This window comes from Myxocyprinus asiaticus, chromosome 38 (genome assembly GCF_019703515.2).
Source record: "Myxocyprinus asiaticus isolate MX2 ecotype Aquarium Trade chromosome 38, UBuf_Myxa_2, whole genome shotgun sequence".
NCBI lineage: Eukaryota > Metazoa > Chordata > Actinopteri > Cypriniformes > Catostomidae > Myxocyprinus > Myxocyprinus asiaticus.
Genome location: NC_059381.1, coordinates 24828043 through 24852748, shown reverse-complemented (window position 1 = coordinate 24852748; position 24706 = coordinate 24828043). Strand labels below are relative to the sequence as shown.

Here is a 24706-nt window from a genome sequence, read left to right as displayed (position 1 = left end):
TTGGAGCACTTCATGCTTCCTTCTGCTGACCAGTTTTTTTAAAGATGCTGATTTCATTTTCCAGCAGGATTTGGCACCTGCCCACACTGCCAAAAGCACCAAAAGTTGGTTAAATGACCATGGTGTTGGTGTGCTTGACTGGCCAGCAAACTCACCAGACCTGAACCCCATAGAGAATCTATGGGGTATTGTCAAGAGGAAAATGAGAAACAAGAGACCAAAAAATGCAGATGAGCTGAAGGCCACTGTCAAAGAAACCTGGGCTTCCATACCACCTCAGCAGTGCCACAAACTGATCACCTCCATGCCACGCCGAATTGAGGCAGTAATTAAAGCAAAAGGAGCCCCTACCAAGTACTGAGTACATATACAGTAAATGAACATACTTTCCAGAAGGCCAACAATTCACTAAAAATGTTTTTTTTATTGGTCTTATGATGTATTCTAATTTTTTGAGATGGTGAATTGGTGGGTTTTTGTTAAATGTGAGACAAAATCATCACAATTAAAAGAACCAAAGACTTAAACTACTTCAGTCTGTGTGCATTGAATTTATTTAATACACGAGTTTCACAATTTGAGTTGAATTACTGAAATAAATGAACTTTTCCACGACATTCTAATTTATTGAGATGCACCTGTATAAAAAAGTTTTTTTTGAGTGATGCTTTATTTCTGAGGTAATGGTACCAAAGGTACCCTGCCATTATTTAAAAAAAGTCAATTTTAGATTTTGAAAAATAACAATAAAAAAAAAATAAAAAAATTTTCACATGCATGAGGACAATCATTCTATTGAAAGAGGCTTTTTTAAGACAAGTTATTAGGCACAACCCTTTCTCACAAATAGAGCCAATTTTCATTGCCAGGCTAATTTGCAAGGCTTATGAACCCTTGGACACCTGCATTAGAGTCCATTAGGGTCTAGAGGGGGTGAGATATTAGGGTTCACTCCATTGGCTTACCATTTGCCTTGTGCAAAATAATGAGCTACTACTTGAAACTACTTAAAAGACTCAGAGAGTCCAGCTGCTGGGTGTGACTGGGTGTATCTAATAGGCTGCCCTTAGTGCAAGGACAACAGGGACTTATGCAGCAAAATGCCAAAGCCCTTTTCTTTGGAGAAACAATCAAGCCTTTTTCCCCCAAAGTTAAAGGTTTTATTCCTAAATAGTTGTGAATTCAAAGCTGAACTGTGTAATTTCCGAACTAACGAAATATCAAATAAATAAATACATACATAAAAGTTATTAAACATAGTACACACTTCAGCTTTAAGAGAGAACAAAATGAGAGAGAAAAAAACCTTGGTTACCATTGTGATTCAACAACGTAATACAGCTGGATTTTTTTTTTTAAAATTGGTAGAACATCTCAAAATATCCACAATGAATAATAAAACAAATCCCCTTTCTCATACTTTTTGTTTTGCGCACTCAATATGGAAAAGTTGCCAGCTGTCCTTGAAGGAACAAGAGACAAATATCTCTAAAAGATGGGTTGAGAAGAGATGAGATGCTCTCTCGCATAGCTTGTGTCAGGTCTACCCTTGAGCCTGTGCTTCACTAGATAACCATATTAAAGCCCACACTGAGAGAGAAGAGATAAAGCGCAGGACGTTGAAATAAGACTTTATCCCTGTAGAAGAGAGGGTATGCTATATGGAGTTCCACAGGGAGCAGTACTCGGCTCCCTTTAAATGTAAAAACACCAGGAAGGATTATGTTAAGCTTAGAATTCAAGGTTAACATCTATATAATAGGAGACCTTCTGCATTTAGCCCAGGGTATTCCAAATATGCCAGTAGATCACTAACTACAGCAGCTAATGAACATACTCAATTATAGGTATTGTAAATGGATTCATGATGCACAATATATAACATTTAACTTGTTAAAATGTAGATACATTTATAAGATAAAGTGTTTATCTTAGATCCTGTAATTGGTCACCATTTCATTTAAGTTGTTACAAACTAGCCTTCACTAGTTCATTTAAACGGTTTTGTAGTGTGACAAATAAATTAACTGGCACAGGACAGCAAACACGAGGAGACTAAAATAGAGAGAGAAATCAAGCGGGTTAAATCAGGGCAGGTGTTAACAATGAAACAAAATGGCGCTCTAAAAATGATAACAAAGCTGCATATGCTCTCACAAGCAGGCAAAACAACCGATTGGCATGAGCGCACATCGCCAAGACAATGAGGCAATATACACTCATACCAATTGACAAACATGACGAGAACAGGCACTTGTGTGAGAGTTCAGCCACACGCACACCCGACACCTTACCGAAGTGACCGAACCTCAGCACAAACATGAGACAGTTTGCGACCCGGGCATCCGCGGTCGCAACAGACAGACAAGGACTATGAATGTCTGGGTCCCAACACAGACCGGAACCGAACTAGACAGGAAGTCAGGACCCAGTCACCATACTCAGACATGAAACACAACAGACAGAAGAGCGCGTGGCCGGGAATAGAACAGGGACCGCGTGCTCACACGAAGACAGACATGGGCGGATAATGCCACAGCCCTGTCTCTCTGTCAGTCTGCGTTCTGGTCTGACAGGGCGTGACAGGGACCAAGATGGATGATTTTAAAAATTCTTCAGATGAAGTCCACATAATTCATGTGTTTGTCTTGGTTTAGTTTGCAGTTCAGTGATTTGAGTTTAAATGTTTGCCTTGCTGTGAATTTGGCACCTTCAGGCCACAGCAGCTAACAATATAGTTAGAGCATATGGCTGACTAAATAATATTTTAACTTCTTACAGAATGTCATTACTCCTGGAGTCATAATGTGATTAGATATTAACAAAGAGATAATTATTCCACAAGTTTTAATTGTTTGATGTTTGTTTGTTTGTTTGTTTGTTTGTCAAGAACAACATGGAATATAAACCAATAGACAGACTTAGTCACATGCAAACAACAGAATTATATTATTATACAGTATAATTTGATATGAAGCTGCCTGACGAAAAGCAAAACAGACGAGTAATAAGCATTTCTGGCAAATTACAATATTGATGTTTAAGTGCACTGCTCAGTGTGTAGCAGTTTGCTGCTACCAATCTATTTTAATACTGTTCTTTAAAAATAAATAACTGTTGCAAAAACTCTTCTAAGCAACAACAAACATTGTGGAAAAAAATATACTGTGCTTTCAACATTGGTTCATCATACAGGGTTGGGCATAATACAGAATTTAAGAATTGGCTCCCTTTCAACAAATGGGTTGAAATTTGAATTGAATTGGCTACGCCTTGTAATCATACCACGTTTTAGCATTGAGATGAAATATCATCAACCTTTTAACCATTACCTTTTAATTTTCATTAATAATTAATCCGGATGTAATCTCTAAGATTTTTTTTTTCATCCCGATATGATAAATAAAATGTATTAAACCTTTTAAACTATTAAATTTATCATTGGCGCATTGATTTTAAGTTTTTTTACATTTAAGTCTTCTGAAATCACAGTTATTTGTGTGACATTTGCTCTTTTTGCTCAATTAACAAGCACAAATTAACAAAACATAATTCGTTTGATAACTTTGTCCTTGTAAAAGTAAACTTAAATTTAGCTTAGAAATATTAATTAAAATATCGTGTACTAGAACTATAGCAATTATATCAGAAATAGCGAGCCAACACAGGTAGACTACATATTTTAATATCATCCAAAGGAGATGTGGGCTATAAAATGGGTAGGAATTGGATCCAGTGACCTTGTGACCTTGTGTCAAGGGCATCATAGAACAGATGCAGGGGGGTAGAGGGAGAATAAGGCTCATAAATTAAATGAATAAGTGGATATACACATATGTCACTGAACACTAACATACACCTTTTTGCTACACATAGCCAACATCAACATGAATGGAAAATCACCTGAGCCACCAAAAACTTCTGTATGTCACTAATAAGAAAGCTGTTTAATTTGTACACCTGCGTATTAATCTTCACAGTTTCATCTTTCCATTACAATTGCTACAGCTCATTCTTATTCCAGTAGGGTCTCCAGTAAGAGTGCTGTTGCCCATCAATATTACATCTCAAGCACTGCCCATTACACATCACTCTGAAGCAGAGGCCTAATGTCCCTGTTCAACATGGAAATGGTCTCTAATTGAGATGGAGACTCACCTGGACCCCCAAAATACTTTAAAGTTGCAGTAACAGGCAGTGGGTGTAGGGAAGAGCTAGAACAGCTTTCAAACATAATCGGTGTTTCATTGTCAAAGACCATGAGTGTTGCTGTACTATTGCCTCTCTCTGCTGGCTTTGATGGCCGCCGGCTATAATATGGAAGAAAATCCTACCAAGAGCTTGTTAAACTACCTACTCTTACTCGAAACAAATCGAAGCCTGCAAGTGATGCAATCACATAATTATTGATCTTAAGCGACAAATTCATACAATGCAGATCTAAAATTAGCCATCATATGGTAAAAGAGATTTGTAAAGAAATACTTTAGTATTGGTTATTCCTTTCAGTATTGTGGACCTCAAGCATTGTAGCTAATGCACTTAAGGCTTGTTAACACCTGCTATTAACATCTCAGGTGATTGGATCAAAAGTGGATAGCATTCAATTAAGTTGTACAGGGGGTTCAATGCATTAGATGATCCGATCACAGGAACTCATGTGGCCTCATCACATTTTTAGTGTAAACACTTATGCATTCTGATGTGTCCCAGAGAACATCAAAGGACCATTTACTCCAATAACACATAATCACTGGAACAAAACAATGATTTTAATAGATGCAATAATGTATCGGCCAAAAATCAGTATCGGCTGATACAAGCAATTATCTGCACTATCTGACATCTGCCGGTTGTTTAAAAACAGCAGATGATCAGGACCGATTATTTACTGTCAAAAGGGTGTGTAAAATCACGACGGACATGTCGGATAATTAGCCTACAACTCAGCATTACATATTCAGAATACAAAAATAATGTAACTGTATTCAGCCCTCAGTATGTTTTAAAGCACCTGTGTTCAGAGTACAGTTACTTTATAAAATTTTGTTAGAATACTTTTAGAATACTTTTCTCATCTATTTACACTGATTTGTAGAACACATGCTAAAACATTATGATCTCTTTAAGAATACCAGCAGATCAGTGACTGTCAAAGAAGTGTTTCGCTTGAGCGCATTTTAATGAGAGCTTCTTTACCTTATCTGTACTATATGTGATTGATCAGCAACTGGCCTGTAAAGAACATAAAGGGTAAAGACACATTATTTTATGACACATGGATGTCATGAAATGCGTGGATCTCATCCTTGGACTAGGGATGTTCTACGGTGGTCGATTAATCGACTAGTCGTCCAACAACTGACTAGTCGATTAGTAGGGTCAACTACTAACATTCAGATTTTTAATGGTGGTGGTGTATTTAATGGGAGATGCAATTCTCAAATTAATAGAGACGCAACTTGGAGAGAGTTTTTGCATGATGATAGCTTGCTGTGCTTAAAAGTGAATAACAGCCAGCACAGAAAAACCCTCTGCAGGAACTTTTGTCTCTTTAATGCTTTAAGTTTAGTCCATTTATGCACCGCTGCTGTTACAGCCATCAAAGCGCTACATCAACAACACATTTCAAGACAATCACTGTCGGATGTTAAATTCTCTGCTGTGAGTAATGTTACTATATTTGTAAGGTGTTGTGGAGAGATTAAAGTACTTTGCTGATTCTGTCTGACACTGCTTAAATAAATAGTTGCAGTTAGAAAGGTTAAACTGCTTTATGTCATGTACTAAATGTGTACATGCAATATTATCTTGAAGTTCTGTGTTTTTGACTGTTCAGCAAGGATCGCCCAGAGATTCCCAAGCTCTCAGTTTACATTGAAGCATGTCATTCGGCTTTCAAGATGCGCATTAGCGGTTTTGTGCCATTCTTTATTGTAGCCTTTCTTATTTCTTACTTTTCTTTCTTTGATAGGTCTGTGCAATAAGGTGTTATAGTTATTTAACCTTTTTATTGGTTAAATATCAATTAGTTACCATGTTGAAGTGCTGCACTTAGCATCCGCATATCCCTCTGAAACGTGTATGATCGGGGTCACATGACCATTATAAATAAATTATACATTATTATCCTTAACACCAACTAGTCGATTATTCGTTCAAACAACCGACCGACTAATCAATTCTGAAAATTGTTAGTTTTGCACATCCCTACTTTGGACACACATTACATCAAACAAGTCAAACTAAACTTTATTCTTAACACGCAGTGAAAGGATCTCCATGTTGAACTTCTTCGCCCAATTACCAGACAGTGGCTAGTCACAAACATTTTAGTCACATAGGATTTAAGAAACAATATCAAGATCGTTCAAATGAAGACTGCAGTGCATAAATGGGTCCATAGAGATAGAGGGCTCGTTAATGGATATTGTTGATGTAATCCCCAAAATGCTGGACGACGACTTCTCTCTCTCTCTCTCTCTCCTCCATTTCTCCTTGCTCACTTCTGTCTAATATTAGCCATACTATAATCTCAATGCTCTGCTATGTTTGGAGCAAGGTACGAATGGAGGACTATATGTGCATGGTAACAGATGTTGTGCAAGAACACAGTGCACTAAAGGGACCATAAGTGAGATCAGGCTGCCTGAGTGCCAGAATACTCCATCCCGCAAACGTCCATAACGAGAGCCCCGTACCTCCCTCGCCATATGGCCTTTACTGAGGCAGAGCCGCCTGCTGAGTCCTGTACCCTCACTTTGGCCATGGACCACCAGCTTGGAGCTTCCTACAACTCAAGACTCTTCCCCTGACTACATGTGCACATTCTAATAGGAAATTATTGGATAGCAATTATAGCGTGCAGGATGGCCAAGTATGCTGTTATGTAAATGTGATCAAGTGAGACACTCCCATAGTGAGTTTGTCCAGATGTAAAGTGGAGCAAACTACAGCTGGCAGGTAAAAAAACACCTTGTCAAAACATGTGGAATGAAACACCTTAGGTCACTAATGAATGGGAAAGATAGAGGTCTTATACCTGGAGAAAGCTTTCCATTAGTATTCCCATTCATTTCAATGGCAGTTGTCTGGACAGCTGGTGCAGGACACCCCGGAAGTACGTTATTTGAAATCTGCCATCTTTGCTTATGGGAACTAAGTTTTACAAATGATCATAATCCACCACTTTTAAAGACTGGTACATTTTCCACCTTGCTCTATTTTTATCCATCAGTAAAATATTGTAACGATCAGTATTTTCAAAGTGACATTAATTTCACAGGAGCTCTTTAAATGTTTTTCCCCATTTCTTCACTTGTAATCCCTATGAACATCCAATTTTGAGGGAATGTTTCAAAGGTAGTGACATGCAATAGACACTATATTCTGTAGATACATTATATTCTGTCTGTCAAAATGTTGGAAAGCATTTGGATCGCTGGTCAGAATAAACAGCTACATTTGAATGACTGCCAGATGAAAAATATGCCTTTTTTCAGCCTGATGGAGTAGTTACAGCATCAAGTCAAGTCATTTTTATTTGTATAGCGCTTTTCACAACACACATCCTTTCAAAGCAGCTTTACAGAAAATCATGAATTAACAAAAAATTTTACTGTAATATGTATAAAGTCTTAGAGTGATCATTGTGTAGTTTGATTAAATATGATTGTAAATTGTGTATAAAAATGAAACAATTAAATAATAATTGTATTTAGAACCCCAGTGAGCAAACTGAAGGCAACTATGGCAAGGAACACAAAACTCCATAAGATGTTGGTTAATGGAGAAAAATAACCTTGGGAGAAACCAGGCTCACTGAGGGGGCCATTTCCCCTCTGGCTAACCAGCATGAATATAATGCCAGTATTAGTTATTTATGTACAGTGCAGGTCATGGTTTAAGATTAGTAAACTAAGTAAGTGTTAAGGTCCAGTGTTTAAAAAAAATATATATATTTTTATGAACTGTAAAATTCATGACTAATGTCTTTGAAGTCCATCCTGGATTAACTGCAGAAGTTCACATAGATGCATTGTCCTTTGTTAGTTGGCTGATGAAGGCTTTTGCTGGCAATTCAATTATAGTCTATGTATTCCATTTCAAGAGTGTAGTCCATCAATAGACAAAGGTGATGCTGGCAGAGATCAATGAGGTGCATCGCAGTTCAACCGACAGGTCATTTCAGTGAGGTTCAGTGGGGTCCATCCTAAGTCCTAAGTCTACTGTACTAGCAGTGGTAACTAAAATGTTCTAACTAAAGCTTGACCCCTTGGTAAGAAAGTTAGCCTCTGCAAGTCCTGGTTTTGTGATGAAAACTATTTTTCTCACTATTCTTCCATCTCTATGTGCCTCTCTGTATCTCTCCTTCTGTCTGATCAGCTCAGAAGATGAGACAGCATTGTGCAGCTCGATTTCAGTAGTCTGTGCTATTTTTACAGCCCATGGTGAAGGAGAGAAGTGACGACAAGGTCGCCTCTTGCTTGGATAAAACTTTGCTCTAATGAGATGTGGTCTCTGCTAGTGGGGAAAATCTCATCTCTGACTATTAAAAGAGTCTCAGTTTTGTGTCATCTTTGATCTATGCCTGAGCCAGTATCTATGGAAAACACAAAACCAGTGAAAAAACAAAACAAAACAAAAAAACATGAATGACAGGCAGCAATCCTCTCCAGGACATTCCAAAATCAAAACCTGACAAAAAAAAAAAAAAAAAAATTTTTTTGCTTCAGGCTGTATTCTGAATTTGGCTTATTCTCCACAGAACTATTGTGCTGGTGTATAAAAAATAAAATAAAATAAAAAAATACATTCAATCTAGATCCAAGAACCAAGAGTGAAAATGACCTAACCATAATCTGAATACATAATAATAAATGGTAGTTGACAAATTACATGGAAATTAACTTTTTTGGTAACACTTTACATTAAGGTTGTATTCGATAATATAAGTAACTATAGTTTACATTGATTAACAATAATGAACAATACTTTAAAAGCATGTATACATTTTGATGAAATTAGATTAATTAATTTAAATGTATTTCAACATACACTCACTGAGCACTTTATTTGGAACACTATGGTCCTAATAAAGTGACCGATGTGGTCTTCTGCTTTTGTAACTCATCCGCCACAAGTTTCGACATGTTGAGCATTCTGAGATGATATTCTGCTCACTACAATTGAGTGGTTATCTGAGTTACCGTAGCCTTTCTATCAGCTCAAACTAGTCTGGCCATTCTCTGTTAATATCTCTCATCAACAAGACATTTCTGCTGGCAGAACTGCCGCTCACTGGATGTTATTTGTTAATATTTTGAGTAAACTCTAGAGACTGTTGTGTGTGATCCCAGGAGATCAGCAGTTACAGAAATACTCAAACCAGCCCGTCTGGCACCAACAATCATGCCACGGTCGAAATCATGGAGATCACAATTTTTCCACATTCTGATGGTTGATGTGAACATTAATTGAAGCTCCTGACCCGTATCTGAATGATTTTATGCATTGCACTGCTGCCACACAATTGGCTGATTAGATAATCACATGAAAGGTAGGTGTATAGGTGTACCTAATAAAGTGCTCGGTGAGTGTATATTAATTTCATACATAAATTACATTAAAATGTGCATATGTTAATGTGATGAGGAGTAGGGCGGGGCCGGGCCATGGGGACACACACCCAGCCCTGAATTTGTCTAATCAGCCAGGAGGGGGATAAAGACAAGCCGGAGGCACCAGTTTGAGAGAGAGAGACACAAACGCGGCTGTTGTGTGTGTTTGTGTTTAAGTTAAGTTCGTTTATGCCATTAAAATTTACGTTGACTGCTCAGCCGGTTCCCACCTCCTCCTTGCCCACCTTAACCCATTACACTGAAACCCGGGAAGGAGGAGGGATGCACTGTCGTAGAGTCCTCACTGCTGCCGTCTGACAGGAGAACGGCCATCCACCAGGGGACGGAAGAGCCGCTGCCGGCCGCCGGGAGTCAGAGGAAACGCTGCCGTCCGTGGGAAGGGGAGGAGCCATTTCGTCTGCCAGGGGTCGGATGACTCGCTGTCGTTTGCCAGAGGCTGGAGAAGTGGCTGAGGACTAGGCGACAGCGTGTCCGGGGACTGGCGAGCGAGTTTTTCTCTCTCTCTCTCTCTCTCTCTCTCTCTCTCTGTCACTCCGCCTCACTCTTTCCCTCTCCCCTCTCCCTCCCCTCATCAGGGAAGACCTGCCGGCAAGGACGGCCGGAAGGGCAACACCTACCCTCCAGAAAGGGAGGGGAGGGAAGTATGTAATGCCGGAGGTTTCCCCGGCCTAAGTCGGGCGATGGAGGAATGTGACGAGGAGGAGGGCAGGGCCGGGCCATGAAGACACACGCCTGGCCCTGAATTGGTCTAATCAGCCGGGAGGGGGATAAAGACGAGCCAGAGGTGCCAGTTCGAGAGAGAGAGAGAGACTCACACGGCCACTGTGTGTGCCTGTGTGCTTGTGTTTAAGTTGATTTAAGTTCATTTATGTCATTAAAATTTACATTGACTGCTCAGCCGGTTCCCGCCTCCTCCTTGCCCACCTTTACCCGTTACATTTAACATTAGTACATATTTTATGGACTACATGAACTCACAATTAACAATTGCATTTCCATAAATTAATATTTACGATTATTAATAAATATTGTAAAATACTGTTTATTATTAGTTCATGATACCAACTGCATTAACTAAAACTAACAAATACGATAAGAACCTTTTTGTAAAGTTATTTATTTATTCAACATTTTTGGTTAAAATGTATATGACTGCATAAGAGAAAGTGTATATTTTAGGTGCTATAATTGGTCACCATTTCTTTTATGTTTTACACCATTTTAATGGTTTTTAGCTTTTTTGCATTCACTTACAGGAAACTGTCCTGCATTGTGACAAATTAATTAAAAAATGTACAAATATTTAATGCATCCTTTTAATTAATATGAGGTCATAAAAATCTCCATCCATGATAATATCAAATTAGTTTTAGATGGAGTATATCTATTCATAATGCTACAAGGGCACTGCTATCATAGTGAAGTACCCTAAACCACCTACGATACCATCTATAATGAAAATACTTTAAGGCTACATTATATTCACTGTCCTTCCACGCAATTACTCACACACATAAACACACCATTCCAACTAGATGAGATATAAAATGAGAGAAATAGACCATGTATCGAAAGGATGAAGATTTCTGCATCAATAGCTCACCTCTATTACTGATATTGACAAAACTGGCTTAAGGTGTGTTTGTAAGGACAGCTTTCAACATGGAACAAAGTTTTCAAAGCCTTTCATTCTCACTATCTATTTTCAGTGCTGCAATTGAATATGGCCAGTTGGACGAACAGTAATTATCACTGGGTCTCACACTTCATAGAAGATCAATTGAATGAAAAGCAAAAACCTTGTAACACAATGCTGCATGTACTTCAGCAAAGTTGTCTTTGGGCAAAACAGACACAGAATGGACCAAAATGTTCAGCACATGTACATACCACATTGCAGTGTGCAGTGATAATTTGTGTGTGATGGTTTATTCCATTCATGTTTTGTACATTATTTTGAAGTGGTAATTAAACAAGTCAAGACTGAGAAGTTGCAAATAACAAATAACAGATGTTCAAATAACAGATTCCTGTTACAGGAACAATATCATACAGAATATCTTAATACTTAATAAAAGCTGAGGTGTGTAATTTTTCAATGTTTAAATGTTCATATCCCAGCTTAATACGCAAAGTCAAACAATAATATGATTAAATTCAACATTTACAGTATATTATTTATTTACTTATATCTGTATCATATTGGCTATTGTCCACCATGCTCTCTAGCCTCGTACACATGCGTGGACATTGTATTTTGGCTTCGCTATCTGCAACGTATAATTTAAATTCATTTACACCGACTGATCTCAGTTCAGGAGACTCTGTGCTGTCAGTAAAGGGTTTCTCTTTGTCTCTGGGAGAAATGCCAACAAAACTACATCTGGTAAGATACCTAATTAAGTTTTTACATTGAAACCTGTTTAAATCAAAAGATTAGAGTCTCTAGTTTCATCTGATATGCAATTTTTTTTAAATTTGAGCAATTTATCGTGATACGTCACGCTGCTAAACACAATGTACACTAATGTGTACTTTAGTGCAATTTTTCCTTAGAAATCAAATCAAATCAAAATCAAATCAAATCACTTTTATTGTCACACAACCATATACACAAGTGCAATAGTGTATGAAATTCTTGGTTGCAGTTCCGAGCAACATAGCAGTCGTGACAGTGATGAGACATATACCAATCTACAATAAACATAAAATTTACACAACACAATTTAAAATCTAATATACACATAATTACACACAACACAATATTCAAATAATAACATACAATGTACATTATACAATACACCTTCAATCTTGTTCCTGTACTGGTGTTTTGCTGCTCTGATAGTTTTTCGGAGGGCATAACTGGCTTGTTTATGCTCCTCCGCGGTTCCGGAATTAAAAGCAGAGGTCCGCGCATTAAGTGCCGCGTGAACATCGCTATTAATCCAAGGTTTCTGGTCCGGGTAGATCCGTATTGTTTTGGAAGGAACAACATCCTCTACGCACTTTCTGATGAAACACGTTATGCTATCAGCGTAAACCTCGATGTCATCATCAGAGGCGGACCGGAACATCTCCCAGTCCGCGTGATCAAAACAGTCTTGTAGCATAGAGTCTGAATGGTCCAACCAACACTGGATCGTTCTGAGGGCGGGTGCTTCCTGTTTCAGTTTCTGGCTGTAAGCGGGCAGAAGCAGAATGGAAGAGTGGTCCGATTTGCCAAATGGTGGGCAGGGGAGGGGTTTGTAGCCATCCCGGAAGGGAGAGTAGCAATGGTCCAAAACCTGGTCTCCTTGTGTGATAAAACTGATGTGTTGGTGGTATTTTGGTGCAATTGATTTAAAATTGGCTTTGTTAAAGTCCCCGGTCACAATGAACACGGCCTCAGGGTGCGCGGTTTCATGCTTGCTTATAATCCCGTACAGTTCCTTGAGTGCCCGGTCTGTGTCGGCTTGTGGGGGGATGTACACAGCTGTGATAATGACCGCTGTGAATTCCGTCAGTAGCCAGAATGGTTGACACAGAAGCATGAGAAATTCCAGATCAGGAGAGCAGAAAGACTTGATAGAATGTATGTTCCTCTGATCACACCAGGATTTGTTGATCATAAAACATACACCACCACCTCTGCTTTTACCTGAGAGGTCTTTCGCTCTGTTCGCTCGGTGCACGGAGAACCCCACGGGTTCAATGTCTGAGTCTGGAATCTCCGCAAACATCCAAGTTTCTGTAAGGCAGATAATGCAGCAGTCCCTCATGTCTCGTTGGAAAGAGATCCGCGCTCTCAGCTCACAGAGCTTGTTGTCCAGAGACTGAACATTTGCCAGTAGAATACTGGGTAGCAGGGGGTCGATTTGCGCGACGTCTTACTCTGATGAGAACGCCGGCTCTGTTTCCCCTTTTCCTTCTGCGTTTTCACGGCCAGGCAGCCGAGACAAAGGGCTCCGCTGCCGTGTTTGTAAACAGCGGGTCGGCATTGAGGAATTTGAAGTCCGGTTTATGGTGTGTAATTGCAGAACCAATGTCCAAAAGTGTTTGTCTGTCATAGACAATAAGGCAGACAACATCCAAGACAAAAAACATAAGAATTGTAAACAAAACAAACAAAAAACTACAATGTTGTTCTGGCGCTCGCAACGCAGCAGCCATATCGGCGCCATCTTGAGTAAGATCCTATATTTACTGTGCATTATCACATTGAGAATCAATGGGTTCATCCAAAAGCTAAAACATTTTGCTTTCAGAGGTTTTACATGGAGTAAGGATGAAAATAAGGTACATGTTCTGAGACCAGTGAAGACAGACAGCACATTGAGGTCAAGTTATTCACTAAATAGGGAGCAAGGGAGCATCCCATAGTGCATTAATTCCTAAAATCTGACCAAAAGTTCAGTTTCAGGTTTCAGTTTCATGTTTAGCAGACTTGGGACAATGGTAATCAGTACAAAGATTCAGAATTTATAATGTATAATTTTATTTTAACAAGGTTGGCAGTGATTGGATGATGCTGGCCATTACTTTGAATCAGGTTTAATTATGCTAATTTCTGACGTAATGTCTGTAACATCTCAAAAACATGAATAACCAACACTGCTGGAAACATAATAAACAATTTGATAAAAAATAAATAAAAAAATCTGACTTTCTATAGCTTGGTATTATTTACAATTTAACAACATAGTCCCACTGTCCACATATGTTGCCATCAGTTTTTAGGAAAACTATTTGCTCTATAATTTTTTTATTAGGTGCTACTAGTTACAAATCAAAAAGGGAAATGGAAAATGCACACAGCAGTCACGCTCGAGTCTCAGAAGGCTAGATATCATTAACAACCTTTGAGAAACTCACATCAGTCGACCAACAAAGTTCTACGATTTTATAAATATACCTAAGAGCAAGAGTAACTAAAATTCAGCTGAGATCAGTTTGTGCTGTTTTTGTTTGTATTTAGCAGATCAGTGTCACTTGCCTGATAGGAACAATAGCTTTTAATATTTGTCATGAAACTTCAGCACCATTCTATGCACACAGATCAATAGTTCCAATAGCTGCATATTAAAACTTAGCACAGAAAATCATGTTCTCTGTTTTTATTAAGGGGGATTATGTGGGTTAAAATGGATAAAACTCTTCCATGATGGCATTTGTGTTTAAGCCCCAACTAATGAGAAAATTCTGGCCTTAAGACTGCAGTATCAAACATGCACTTACTGTACGAATTGCACATACATTTGTGAGACACAATTTTTGTTCTAAGCCTTTTCAGGGTGTGTATCTTTTATTACATGAGAGTGAAAAGATAATGAAAAAAGAAAAGTATTACTTCAGTGTTTATGTTACTGTGAATATGCATGACTACTGAGTAATACTAATTAACTATATGTGGGTAGTTGACGGATTACGTGTCCATGGACTTTTTTTAATCAACATCAAGATTTTAGTATAGAATAGGAATGTATACGGCAAAGTGTATATCTTAGGTCCTGTAACGTCACCATTCTTTTTAAATTTTAATTTACTGTAATGTAGTAATATATGTAGCCTTTTAATTAATATGAGGTCTTAAAAACTGCAAGCATAATAATTATGCAAATGTTTAAATTAGTTTTGGATGGATTATAGCATGTCAAACCGCAGCACATGTCAACTTCCCAAAAATATTTCATGTCAACTATCCATATATATAATGTGTAATTTTTTTTGTGTGCATTTCTCACCTTGTCTGACATACTCTTCTGTCTCCTGGTGTACCAGTTCTGCGACACATCCTCCATAACGTAGGCATCTGTCCTGCTGGTAGGCCTTTAGCGTCTTGCTGGAGCTGTAAGATTTCTGTGACACTACATGGCAGTTCTCATTGTCCAGAGAGGATGTAGCATAGTGCAGGTCCTTTCTGCACTGGCCCCGTGTCAGAGAGCGCTGCTGCCTGTCCTTCAGATCCATTACTGCAGGGAACCAATCAGCTCATAGGAGCTAATGGCAAATTATATCAATTACCTGCAGAGGGAGGCAAGGAGTTATTGTGTATTGTAGATCCAAATGGGTATTGAGTCACTTTCCAAGCATGTCACACTCAGTTGATGTCTACAATGTGAATGGATACATTCACCCTTTTTTACATTATCTAATTATGTTGTTCCAGGTTGTAAAAATCCCAGATGTAGACAAACATATGTTATACATTTTTGAGTTTTGATTAGTTTGACGCCCTCTATGCCCTTTGTTCTATAACAAGGAGTTCTAATATACAATTGTGTTCAAAAGTTTGCATACCCTGGCAGAAATTGTGAAATTTTGGTTTTGAAAATATGACTGATCATGCAAAAAAAAGCCATTTATCATCACATAGTTGTTTGGCTCCTTTTTAAATCACAATAATAACAGAAATCACCCAAATGGCCCTGATCAAAAGTTTACATACCCTTGAATGTTTGGCCTTGTTACAGACACACAAGGTGACACACACAGGTTTAAATGGCAATTAAAGGTTAATTTCCCACAGCTGTGGCTTTTTAAATTGCAATTAGTGTCTGTGTATAAATAGTCAATGAGTTTGTTGTGGATGCACTGAGCAGGCTAGATACTGAGCCATGGGGAGCAGAAAAAAACTGTCAAAAGACCTGCGTAACAAGGTAATGGAACTTTATAAAGATGGAAAAGGATATAAAAAGATATACAAAGACTTGAAAATGCCAGTCAATACTGTTCAGTCACTTATTAAGAAGTTGAAAATTCGGGGATCTCTTGATACCAAGCCAAGGTCAGGTAGACCAATAAAGATTTCAGCCACAACTGCCAGAAGAATTGTTCGGGATACAAAGAAAAACCCACAGGTAACCTCAGGAGAAATACAGGCTGCTACAAAAAAGCCCAGTTACAATATGCCTGACAACACCTTCACATGCCTCACAGCTTCTGGCCCACTGTAATTTGGAGTGAAGAGACCAAAATAGAGCTTTATGATCACAACCATAAGCAATATGTTTGGAGAGGGGTCAACAAGGCCTATAGTGAAAAGAATACCATCCCCACTGTGAAGCATGGTGGTGGCTCACTGATGTTTTGGGGGTGTGTGAGCTCTAAAGGCATGGGAAATCTTGTGAAAATTGATGGCAAGATGAATGCAGCATGTTATCAGAAAATACTGGCAGACAATTGCATTCTTCTGCACGAAAGCTGCTCATGGGATGCTCTTGGACTTTCCAGCACGACAATGACCCTAAGCACAAGGCCAAGTTGACCCTCCAGTGGTTACAGCAGAAAAAGGTGAAGGTTCTGGAGTGGCCATCACAGTCTCCTGACCTTAATATCATCGAGCTACTCTGGGGAGATCTCAAACATGCGGTTCATGCAAGACGACCAAAGACTTTGCATGACCTGGAGACATTTTGCCTAGACGAATGGGCAGCTATACCACCTGCAAGAATTTGGGGCCTCATAGACAATTATTACAAAAGACTGCACGCTGTCATTGATGCTAAAGGGGGCAATACACAATATTAAGAACTAAGGGTATGCAGCTTTTGAACAAGGGTCATTTCATTTTTGTCTTTGTTGCCATGTTTTGTTTTATGATTGTGCCATTCAGTTGTATGAATATGAATCCCATAAGAAATAAACGTGTTTTGCCTGCTCACTCATGTTTTCTTTAAAAATGGAACATATATTACCAATTCTCCAAGGGTATGCAAACTTTTGAGCACAATTGTACCTGAGCAACAGTGTCAGAAAGGACAAATATTTGTACCCTTGGATTTTATTTTCAGTGGCATTTTTCTTTCCTTTTTGAGTTTTTTTTTATATCCATACAAAAATATACTGTATGGCATATTCTTTTATGTAAACTACTTCAATTTCATCAATTCATTGACATAAATTCTCAATCTGAATAATTGGATCTTTTATTTATGTGATAATATGTATACCTAGGCCTAGAATAGAATATTAAAGGAATAGTTCACCCAAAAATGAAAATGTTCTCATCATTTACTCACCCTCATTCCATCCCAGATGTTTATGACTTTCTTTCTTCTGCAGAACACAAATAAAGCTCTGTAGGTCCATACAATGCAAGTAAATGGTGCCAATTTTTTTTACGCTCCAGAAAGCACATAAAGGTAATCCATAAGACTCCAGTGGTTAAATCCATATCTTCAGCATTGATATGTTAGGTGTGGGTGAGAAACAGATCAATATTTAAGTCCATTTTTTATATAAATTATTCTCCCTGACCAGAAGGTTGCGTATACATGAAGAATGTGAATCAACAAAATCACAAGAAGAAGAATGTAAAAGTGAAAGTTCAAGTGGAGATTGGCTGGGCAGGGAGGAGAATTTATAGTAACAATTTACTAAAATATTGATATTTTTCTCACCCACACCTATCATATTGCTTCTGAAGACATGGATTTAACCACTGGAATCCTACGAATTACTTTTATACTAACCTTTGTGATTTTTGGAGCTTCAAAATACTGGCACAAATTCACTTGAATTGTATGGACCGAAAGAGCTGAGAAATTCTTCTAAAAGTCTTCATTTGTGTTCTACTGAAGAAAGAAAGTCATAATCATCTGGGATGGCATAATGGTCAGTAAATTATTATTTTTATTTTTTATTTTTGGTGTACTATTCCTTTAAGAAATATATCAGATGTAACAAATAAAACACAGAAGAAATCATTACAGGGCAGTTTTTGTCCCTACACATTCAATTTTGGGGGCCTTTTTGTCACTTTAAGATGCATTTTTGTCCCAAGCCTCTGTTAATTTCAACCCTGCTGGAAAAAGCAATCTGTTTGCATTCCCATTCATCTCAATGGCAGTTGCTCAGCTGGCTCAAGCCCAAGCCTCCCGACACTGGCAAAACATCTACTTTAATATAATTTAAAAAACGGTGAATTGTGTAGTTATGGCCAATGAATTATACAATCATTTAGGGTGAAAAAAAAGGTAAAATTTTCAGAAACTCTAATTGAAATATGCCTTTCATCAACCAATTTTCTAAATATCAAATCAAATCCCTTTATTGTCACTCAACCATATACACAAGTGCAACAGTGGGTGAAAGTCTTGGGTGCGGTTCCAAGCAACATAGCAGTATGGCAATTACAATAAACATCTGATTTACACATAACACAGTTTACACATCTTGTTACACAACGCAATATACAATATACACCTAATAATATACAATATACAGTATGTATACACAACCCCACCATGTAATCAGTGGAAATAAATATGAAGTGTTGTGTTGACATTCAGCTGTCAGTTGACAGTCAGTTGCCAGTGTGTTATTGAGTGAAGTATAAAATGTGGGTCCAGTCTGAGGCTAATAAAGTGTGGTGCTGATATATGTATCATGAGCGATCAAGAGTTCAAAAGTCTGGTCTTTCACTATGTCCGCTTGGTGTACAGAGAACCCGCGGGTTCGATGGCTGAGTCTGGAATCTCCGCAGACATCCAAGTTTCTGTAAGGCAGATAATGCAGCAGTCCCTTGTCTCTCGTTGGAAAGAGATCCGCACTCTGAGCTCGCAGAGCTTGTTGTCTAGAGACTGAACATTTGCCAGTAGAATATTGGGTAGTGGGGGTTGATTTGCATGACGCCTTAGTCTGACGTGAACGCCGGCTCTCCTTCCCCTTTTCCGGCTACATTTCCGTGGCCGGGCTGCCCAGACAAAAGGCTCTGCTGTCGTGTTTGAAAACAGCGGGTCGGTATTGAGGTATTGGGGAGACATGTCAATCATTGATATCACTGTCAGGTTCCCAACACTCTTGTTGTGTTTTCAATTAGTGTATGGATCCTGTCACCTGTTCTAGTGTTTTGGTCTTGTGCTTGTGTGTTTCTTCTCATGTACTCTGTCTTGTGTGTTCTGCAAGCTGCAAGATTACAGCCACAACGAGCACTCATTATAACATTAAAAATAACAAACTCTGGTGCTGCATCGCCACTTATTATAACACACACAAATTAAATGGAAACTCCTGCTAAAAACTGGAGATGTTTACACTGCGCTAGATGCTATTTCAAAAAGTGGTGGGGAGAAAATTGGATAAGGCAAAAAGTGGTAGGGACATGTCCCACCTGTCCCACCCATAAATGATGCCTTTGTATCTGATTATTTGTTAATTTACCCCACCTGTCCTTCTCGTTTGCTTTCCTGATTTCTCCCCCTTTTATATTCCCTCTGTCTGCTTTGTTATGTGGTTCCTCCCTCTTCTTGTGTCACATTTTTGGTCTTGTTCTGTCGGTTTGTTACCGCTGCCCCTCTTAACCCTTGTCGGATTTGATTTCATAATGTCTGTTCTCAGTTTTTGGCTTTTTGTTCTGATTTTCCCTGGCCTTTTTGTGTTGGTGTTTGTTATTTTCCCCTCCCATGGGTAGTTTTGTTTCCATTCCATTTGGCTGTAGTCTGAGCTGCATTTGTATTTTCTGTGCCCAGTTTTGTGTTGTATTTTGGTTATTGTTTCTTTTATTTATTTATTTATTTATTTATTTATTTTTACGACTGTCTGCGACTGGGTTCTGTCTCCTCACCTAACCATATTTTGGGGGAAATACACAATGCATCGAACCTCCCAAACAGAACCTGCTACCTTCAGCTCAAAAACAGACATTTCCTCATGATTCCTTATTATCAGATTGACTCTACAACACCCTCCCACTCTACATCTGTGTCACTGTGCTGAGTTAGCCATGCTTGGGAGCCACCAGAGGATCCAATCACAACATTATATGTATGGCAGAGAGCCTGTTGTTTAGGACTATCATATGATTTAGTCATGAGAAAAAACACTTTAATGTTACATGTTGGAAAACTAGAGACACTGAAAGAGATACAACACTATTCAAGTACTTTAGGCCACTATTGTACATCAAGCAATTGCAAGCCCAATAATTTCACTTCAGTCTATAAAATGTAAACCCATGGAGACACCTTTACCACTTAGAGGAAATTACAGTTTGGTTTCTCTAAAAAGAGTTAAAGTGGCAGTTTACAGAAAACTATTACAGTATGAATCAATTACTTACATCTTGATAGGCGAAGTATCATGAGTCTGATTCATTCGGCCAATTTAGGGTACTTTCACACTAGCACTTTTGGTGCGCAACTTTGAATGACGTCAAAGTTCAGTTCGTTTGGGTGATCATCATTCCAAATTCAATGCATCCACAAGTGTTGTTCTGTGCATGTAAAGTTATGGTGGTAAATCAAAAAAGACAAACTTTAATACTTGACATCATCTTGAGTTGTTACCTAGTTGCAGCGATAAAAAAGCTGCTGTTTGTACTCATGTTGATGATATAATCGGACCATGGTTCGGACCCAAATAATATGATGTGAACAGAGGCCAGCGGGGGCAGGGGGAGGAAGGTGGAAACAAACTTGGGTTGGATGCAAGCAATCAAACCAAGTGTGAAAGCACTCTTCATTTAAAAAAAAAAAGTCAGTTTGACACAGTTTGAAGTGTTCTAAATGTAATGACCCCAGTAAGGCTAATTTGGGTTAGAACTAAGGTTTTTTATGAATAACTTCAAAAGAGAAGCTTCAAAGTAGCAACTGCATTGCACAAGTCTACATATAAGTTACTTTGTCATTTAGTACTGTAGATGTGTTTATAATGGAGGAACATATGTGACATGCACCATCAAAATGAGTTGCAAGTCGCAATGGGCCGTTTTTGGAAAAACTTGAAATTTGGTCAAAAACTAGATTTTTCGACTGTTATAAGTTTTCTATTGTTTTTAATAAAACAAAGTCTGAGCTTTCAAATTATTTTGAACCATTTTTAGAGAAATGTGAAATTTGACCAAACACTTGATTTTTGACTGTTTTGGGTTTTCTATTGTTTTTGATAAAACAAAGTCTGAGCTTTCAAATTATGTCAATGTTATCATGAAATCCAAACTATAAATGTGTTGTTGTTTTTATTTGGTGTGTCAAATCGCTCCAGCTGCTGTCAAATTTAAATGGCAGCGATGCATACAATGTTTCCTCCGATCAGCACTCCTCATTCGCCTCAGGAAAGTTATCCAATGTCCATAGTTTGTTAGCTTGGAAGAATAACCTCTAGAGATGAGCATTTTGCTGCAATTCTAAATACCATCACTCTCATAGATGCGACAACAGGTACAGAGTGGATACAACTCATTTCAGAGTATTTTAGCAGGTGGATGCTAGGATGTTAGGCTAAATGTTAGGACTGTCAGGCTGAGTAGTCATTCACTTTAATTGAGTGGAAAAAAAGATGCAATGAAAGTGACTGCTGACTAAGGTTGTTATTCCCTAACATTCTGCCTAATGTCTCCTTTTGTGTTCCACGGAAGAAAGAAAGTCATAAGGATTTGAACAATGAGAATAAATGAAAAACAAAATGTTTATTTTTGGGTGAACTTACTTTTTAACCTACATTCTAACACATTTCTTAATAATCCATTATTATTAGGTTAGAGACATGTGGTGAACGATGAGTCTGGGTTACTGGTGTAACGCCTGTTCCCTGATGGAGGGAACGAGACGTTGTGTCGATGTAGTGACACTAGGGGTTCGATCGAGAGCCCCAATCACCTTTGCTTAAAATAGAAAAGGCCAATGAGAATTGGCGAGTGGAATTTGCATGCCACTCTCCGCCCCGGACATAAAAGCAGAAAAAGAGCTGCTCCGAGCATCTGAAGCTCTGCGTGCGGTTCAGATAAATGGGCGCGAACTGGACATAGCAACGACAAGGCCGTGTCTTCCTCCTCTGAAGGGAGCACTTGCAGGTTCACCACCTGGTCTCGAAAGGGAGTGGTGGGAACTTTGGGCACATAACCGGGCCGGGGTCTCAAGATCACGTGAGAGTGTGCCAGCCCGAACTCCAGGCATTCGCTGGTGACATAGAGTCTCTGCCCACCTCGGGACTTGAGTCTGTAGCCAGTGCTGAAGCGGTCTCATATGCATCAACCCGAGGGTGAGAACCACCGCCAAGGATGCCACATGCCCCAGGAGCCTCTGAAATTGTTTCACTGGTGCCGCTGAAGCTTTTCAGGCAGGTCAGCACTGATCGTGCACGCTCGGTCGTAAAAGACATGCCGTGAGAGTGACCGAGTCCAACTCCATACCGAGAAAAGAGATGCACTGCACATGGGAGAGCTCTTCTCCCAGTTGACCTGAAGGACGGAGGCACCCTCGCCCCGCACCGCAGTGGAAAGGATGCCACTGAACCTGGGCAGGCATCTGGCGAATTGGATCACATAGCCTAGGCGAATCGAAAGCTCTAACCAGGCCTCCAGACTCCGCACCAGCGGCACCAAGGGGACGACTGGATTTATCGTGCCCGGGAAGGGTGGTTCGTGGCAAGGCAGAGCAGGTGCCCCACCTGGAAGACAACCCAGGAGGGACGTGCTGCTCTGCAAGCCCGCAACGGAGGCCGGTGGCTGGGGCTGGCACGCAGCCCCAGAGACCAGCACACTTACCTGTTAGCTGGCCGTCTCTCAACGGAGAACGAGGGAATGCGAGGTACTCACGTCCGACTGTTTGACCGGAAAGACTTCCAGCGCTTGGCCGTCATGAGCGCGATGACACAGGGAATGAGGAAACTGCTCTTTTATTGACCATGTGGGTGCCGAGGCCTAGAGGGCACCCGCCGATGTTATACTCACCACGCGCTGGCCCAGGTGCGATGGTGGGTCTGGTAAGTTTACTCGGGCCAGACCGGTCGGAGTCAGTCACCTTATCCCTGGGTCGCCCGTGTCAGGGCCGCCTTGAAGCCCGTCCGGGGATCTTGGGGGCCGGCTGACAGGCGGGTGGAGCCGCCTTCCTACGGGAGGATCTTCTTCTCAAAGACCGGCGTATGGGCTCCGATGGTATGGGAGCCGGGGCCGGCACCACAGGAGGACGTCCCTGGGGAGAGGCAGACAGGGCACGGGACTTCGGAGGCCTGAAGGCGGCCGAGTCGTGCCACGGCAAGATATGTTTGATCTGCTTCCTCACCGTCGAGAACTGTTGTGCGAAGTCCTCGACAGTGTCTCCAAAAAGCCCCCCTTGGGGGATGGGCGAATCGAGAAAGCAAACCTTCTCGGTGTCACGCATCTCCGCAAGGTTGAGCCACAGGTGCCGCTTTTGGACCACCAGAGTGGACATCGTCTGGCCCAGGGCGCACGCCGTGACCTTTGTAGGGCAAGGTCGGTGGCAGTACGCAGTTCCTGCATAAACCCCGGGTCGGTTCTACCCTCATGCAGAACTTTCATCGCCTTGGCCTGGTGGACCTGCAGGATGGCCATGGCGTGCAGGGCTGAGGCGGCCTGACCCGTGGCCTTGTAAGCCTTTGTCATCAACGAGGAAGAGAACTTACAGGCCTTGGAAGGGAGCCTTGGTCGGTCCCTCCAGGTGGCTGCGCCCTGCGGGCATAAATGCACCGCTACGGCGCGCTCTACCTGGGGAAGCTCAACATATCCCTTAGCTGCTACGCCGTCACGGGTAGTTAGGATGGACGAGCCCATGAAGCATGTACGGGCAGAACAAGGTGCCTTCCACGACTTCGTTAGCTCCTCGTGCACTTCCGGGAAGAAAGGCACCAGGGCAGGGCGCAGCCGTGAGTTGCGCTCCGAGCCCAGAAACCAATCATCCAGCCATGAACGCTCTGGGCAGGGTGGAGGATTCCACTTTAGCCCGATGTTCGCAGCCACCCGGGCAAGCACGGCTGCCATCTCAGCGTCCGCCTCATTCTGAGCTCTTCCGCCCGTGGACGGGAGCTATGAAGATTCGTCTGCTTCCAACAGCAGAAGCTCACCCTCCGATACTGCGACCAAAAACTCATCCTTGTCACGAGCCCGAACAAGACATCAAATCCATCCTGAGGCGGACTGCCTGCATTGCTCGATAGTTCCTCCGGGAAGAACGAGCGTGCTGGGGGATGGGAGGTCTGCGGGGGTTGAGCCGGCAGAAATGCTCCCATGTCCACATTCAGATCGCCCGCGGCGCTCGCCGACCCGGCCGCCTGAGTATCAGCCCAGGATGGACCGGGCTGGGAAGCAGCCGCGGTGGCTCCCTGCTTCATGAAGAAGGAGGTGAGCCGTG

At 40.5% G+C, this 24706-nt stretch overlaps 1 protein-coding gene across 1 annotated transcript in view; it reads right to left on the bottom strand.

Annotated features, from left to right (window-relative positions):
* tenm2b (teneurin transmembrane protein 2b) overlaps window positions 1-15587 on the bottom strand; it is a 295557-nt gene extending 279970 nt beyond the window's left edge. The window contains exons 1-2 of the mRNA XM_051677764.1: window positions 15362-15587; window positions 1632-1638 (exon numbers count right to left, since the gene is read on the bottom strand). Coding sequence (XP_051533724.1) covers window positions 1632-1638; window positions 15362-15587 — 233 coding nt within the window. The remainder of the gene's footprint in view (window positions 1-1631; window positions 1639-15361) is intronic.
* Window positions 15588-24706: the final 9119 nt, after the last annotated feature.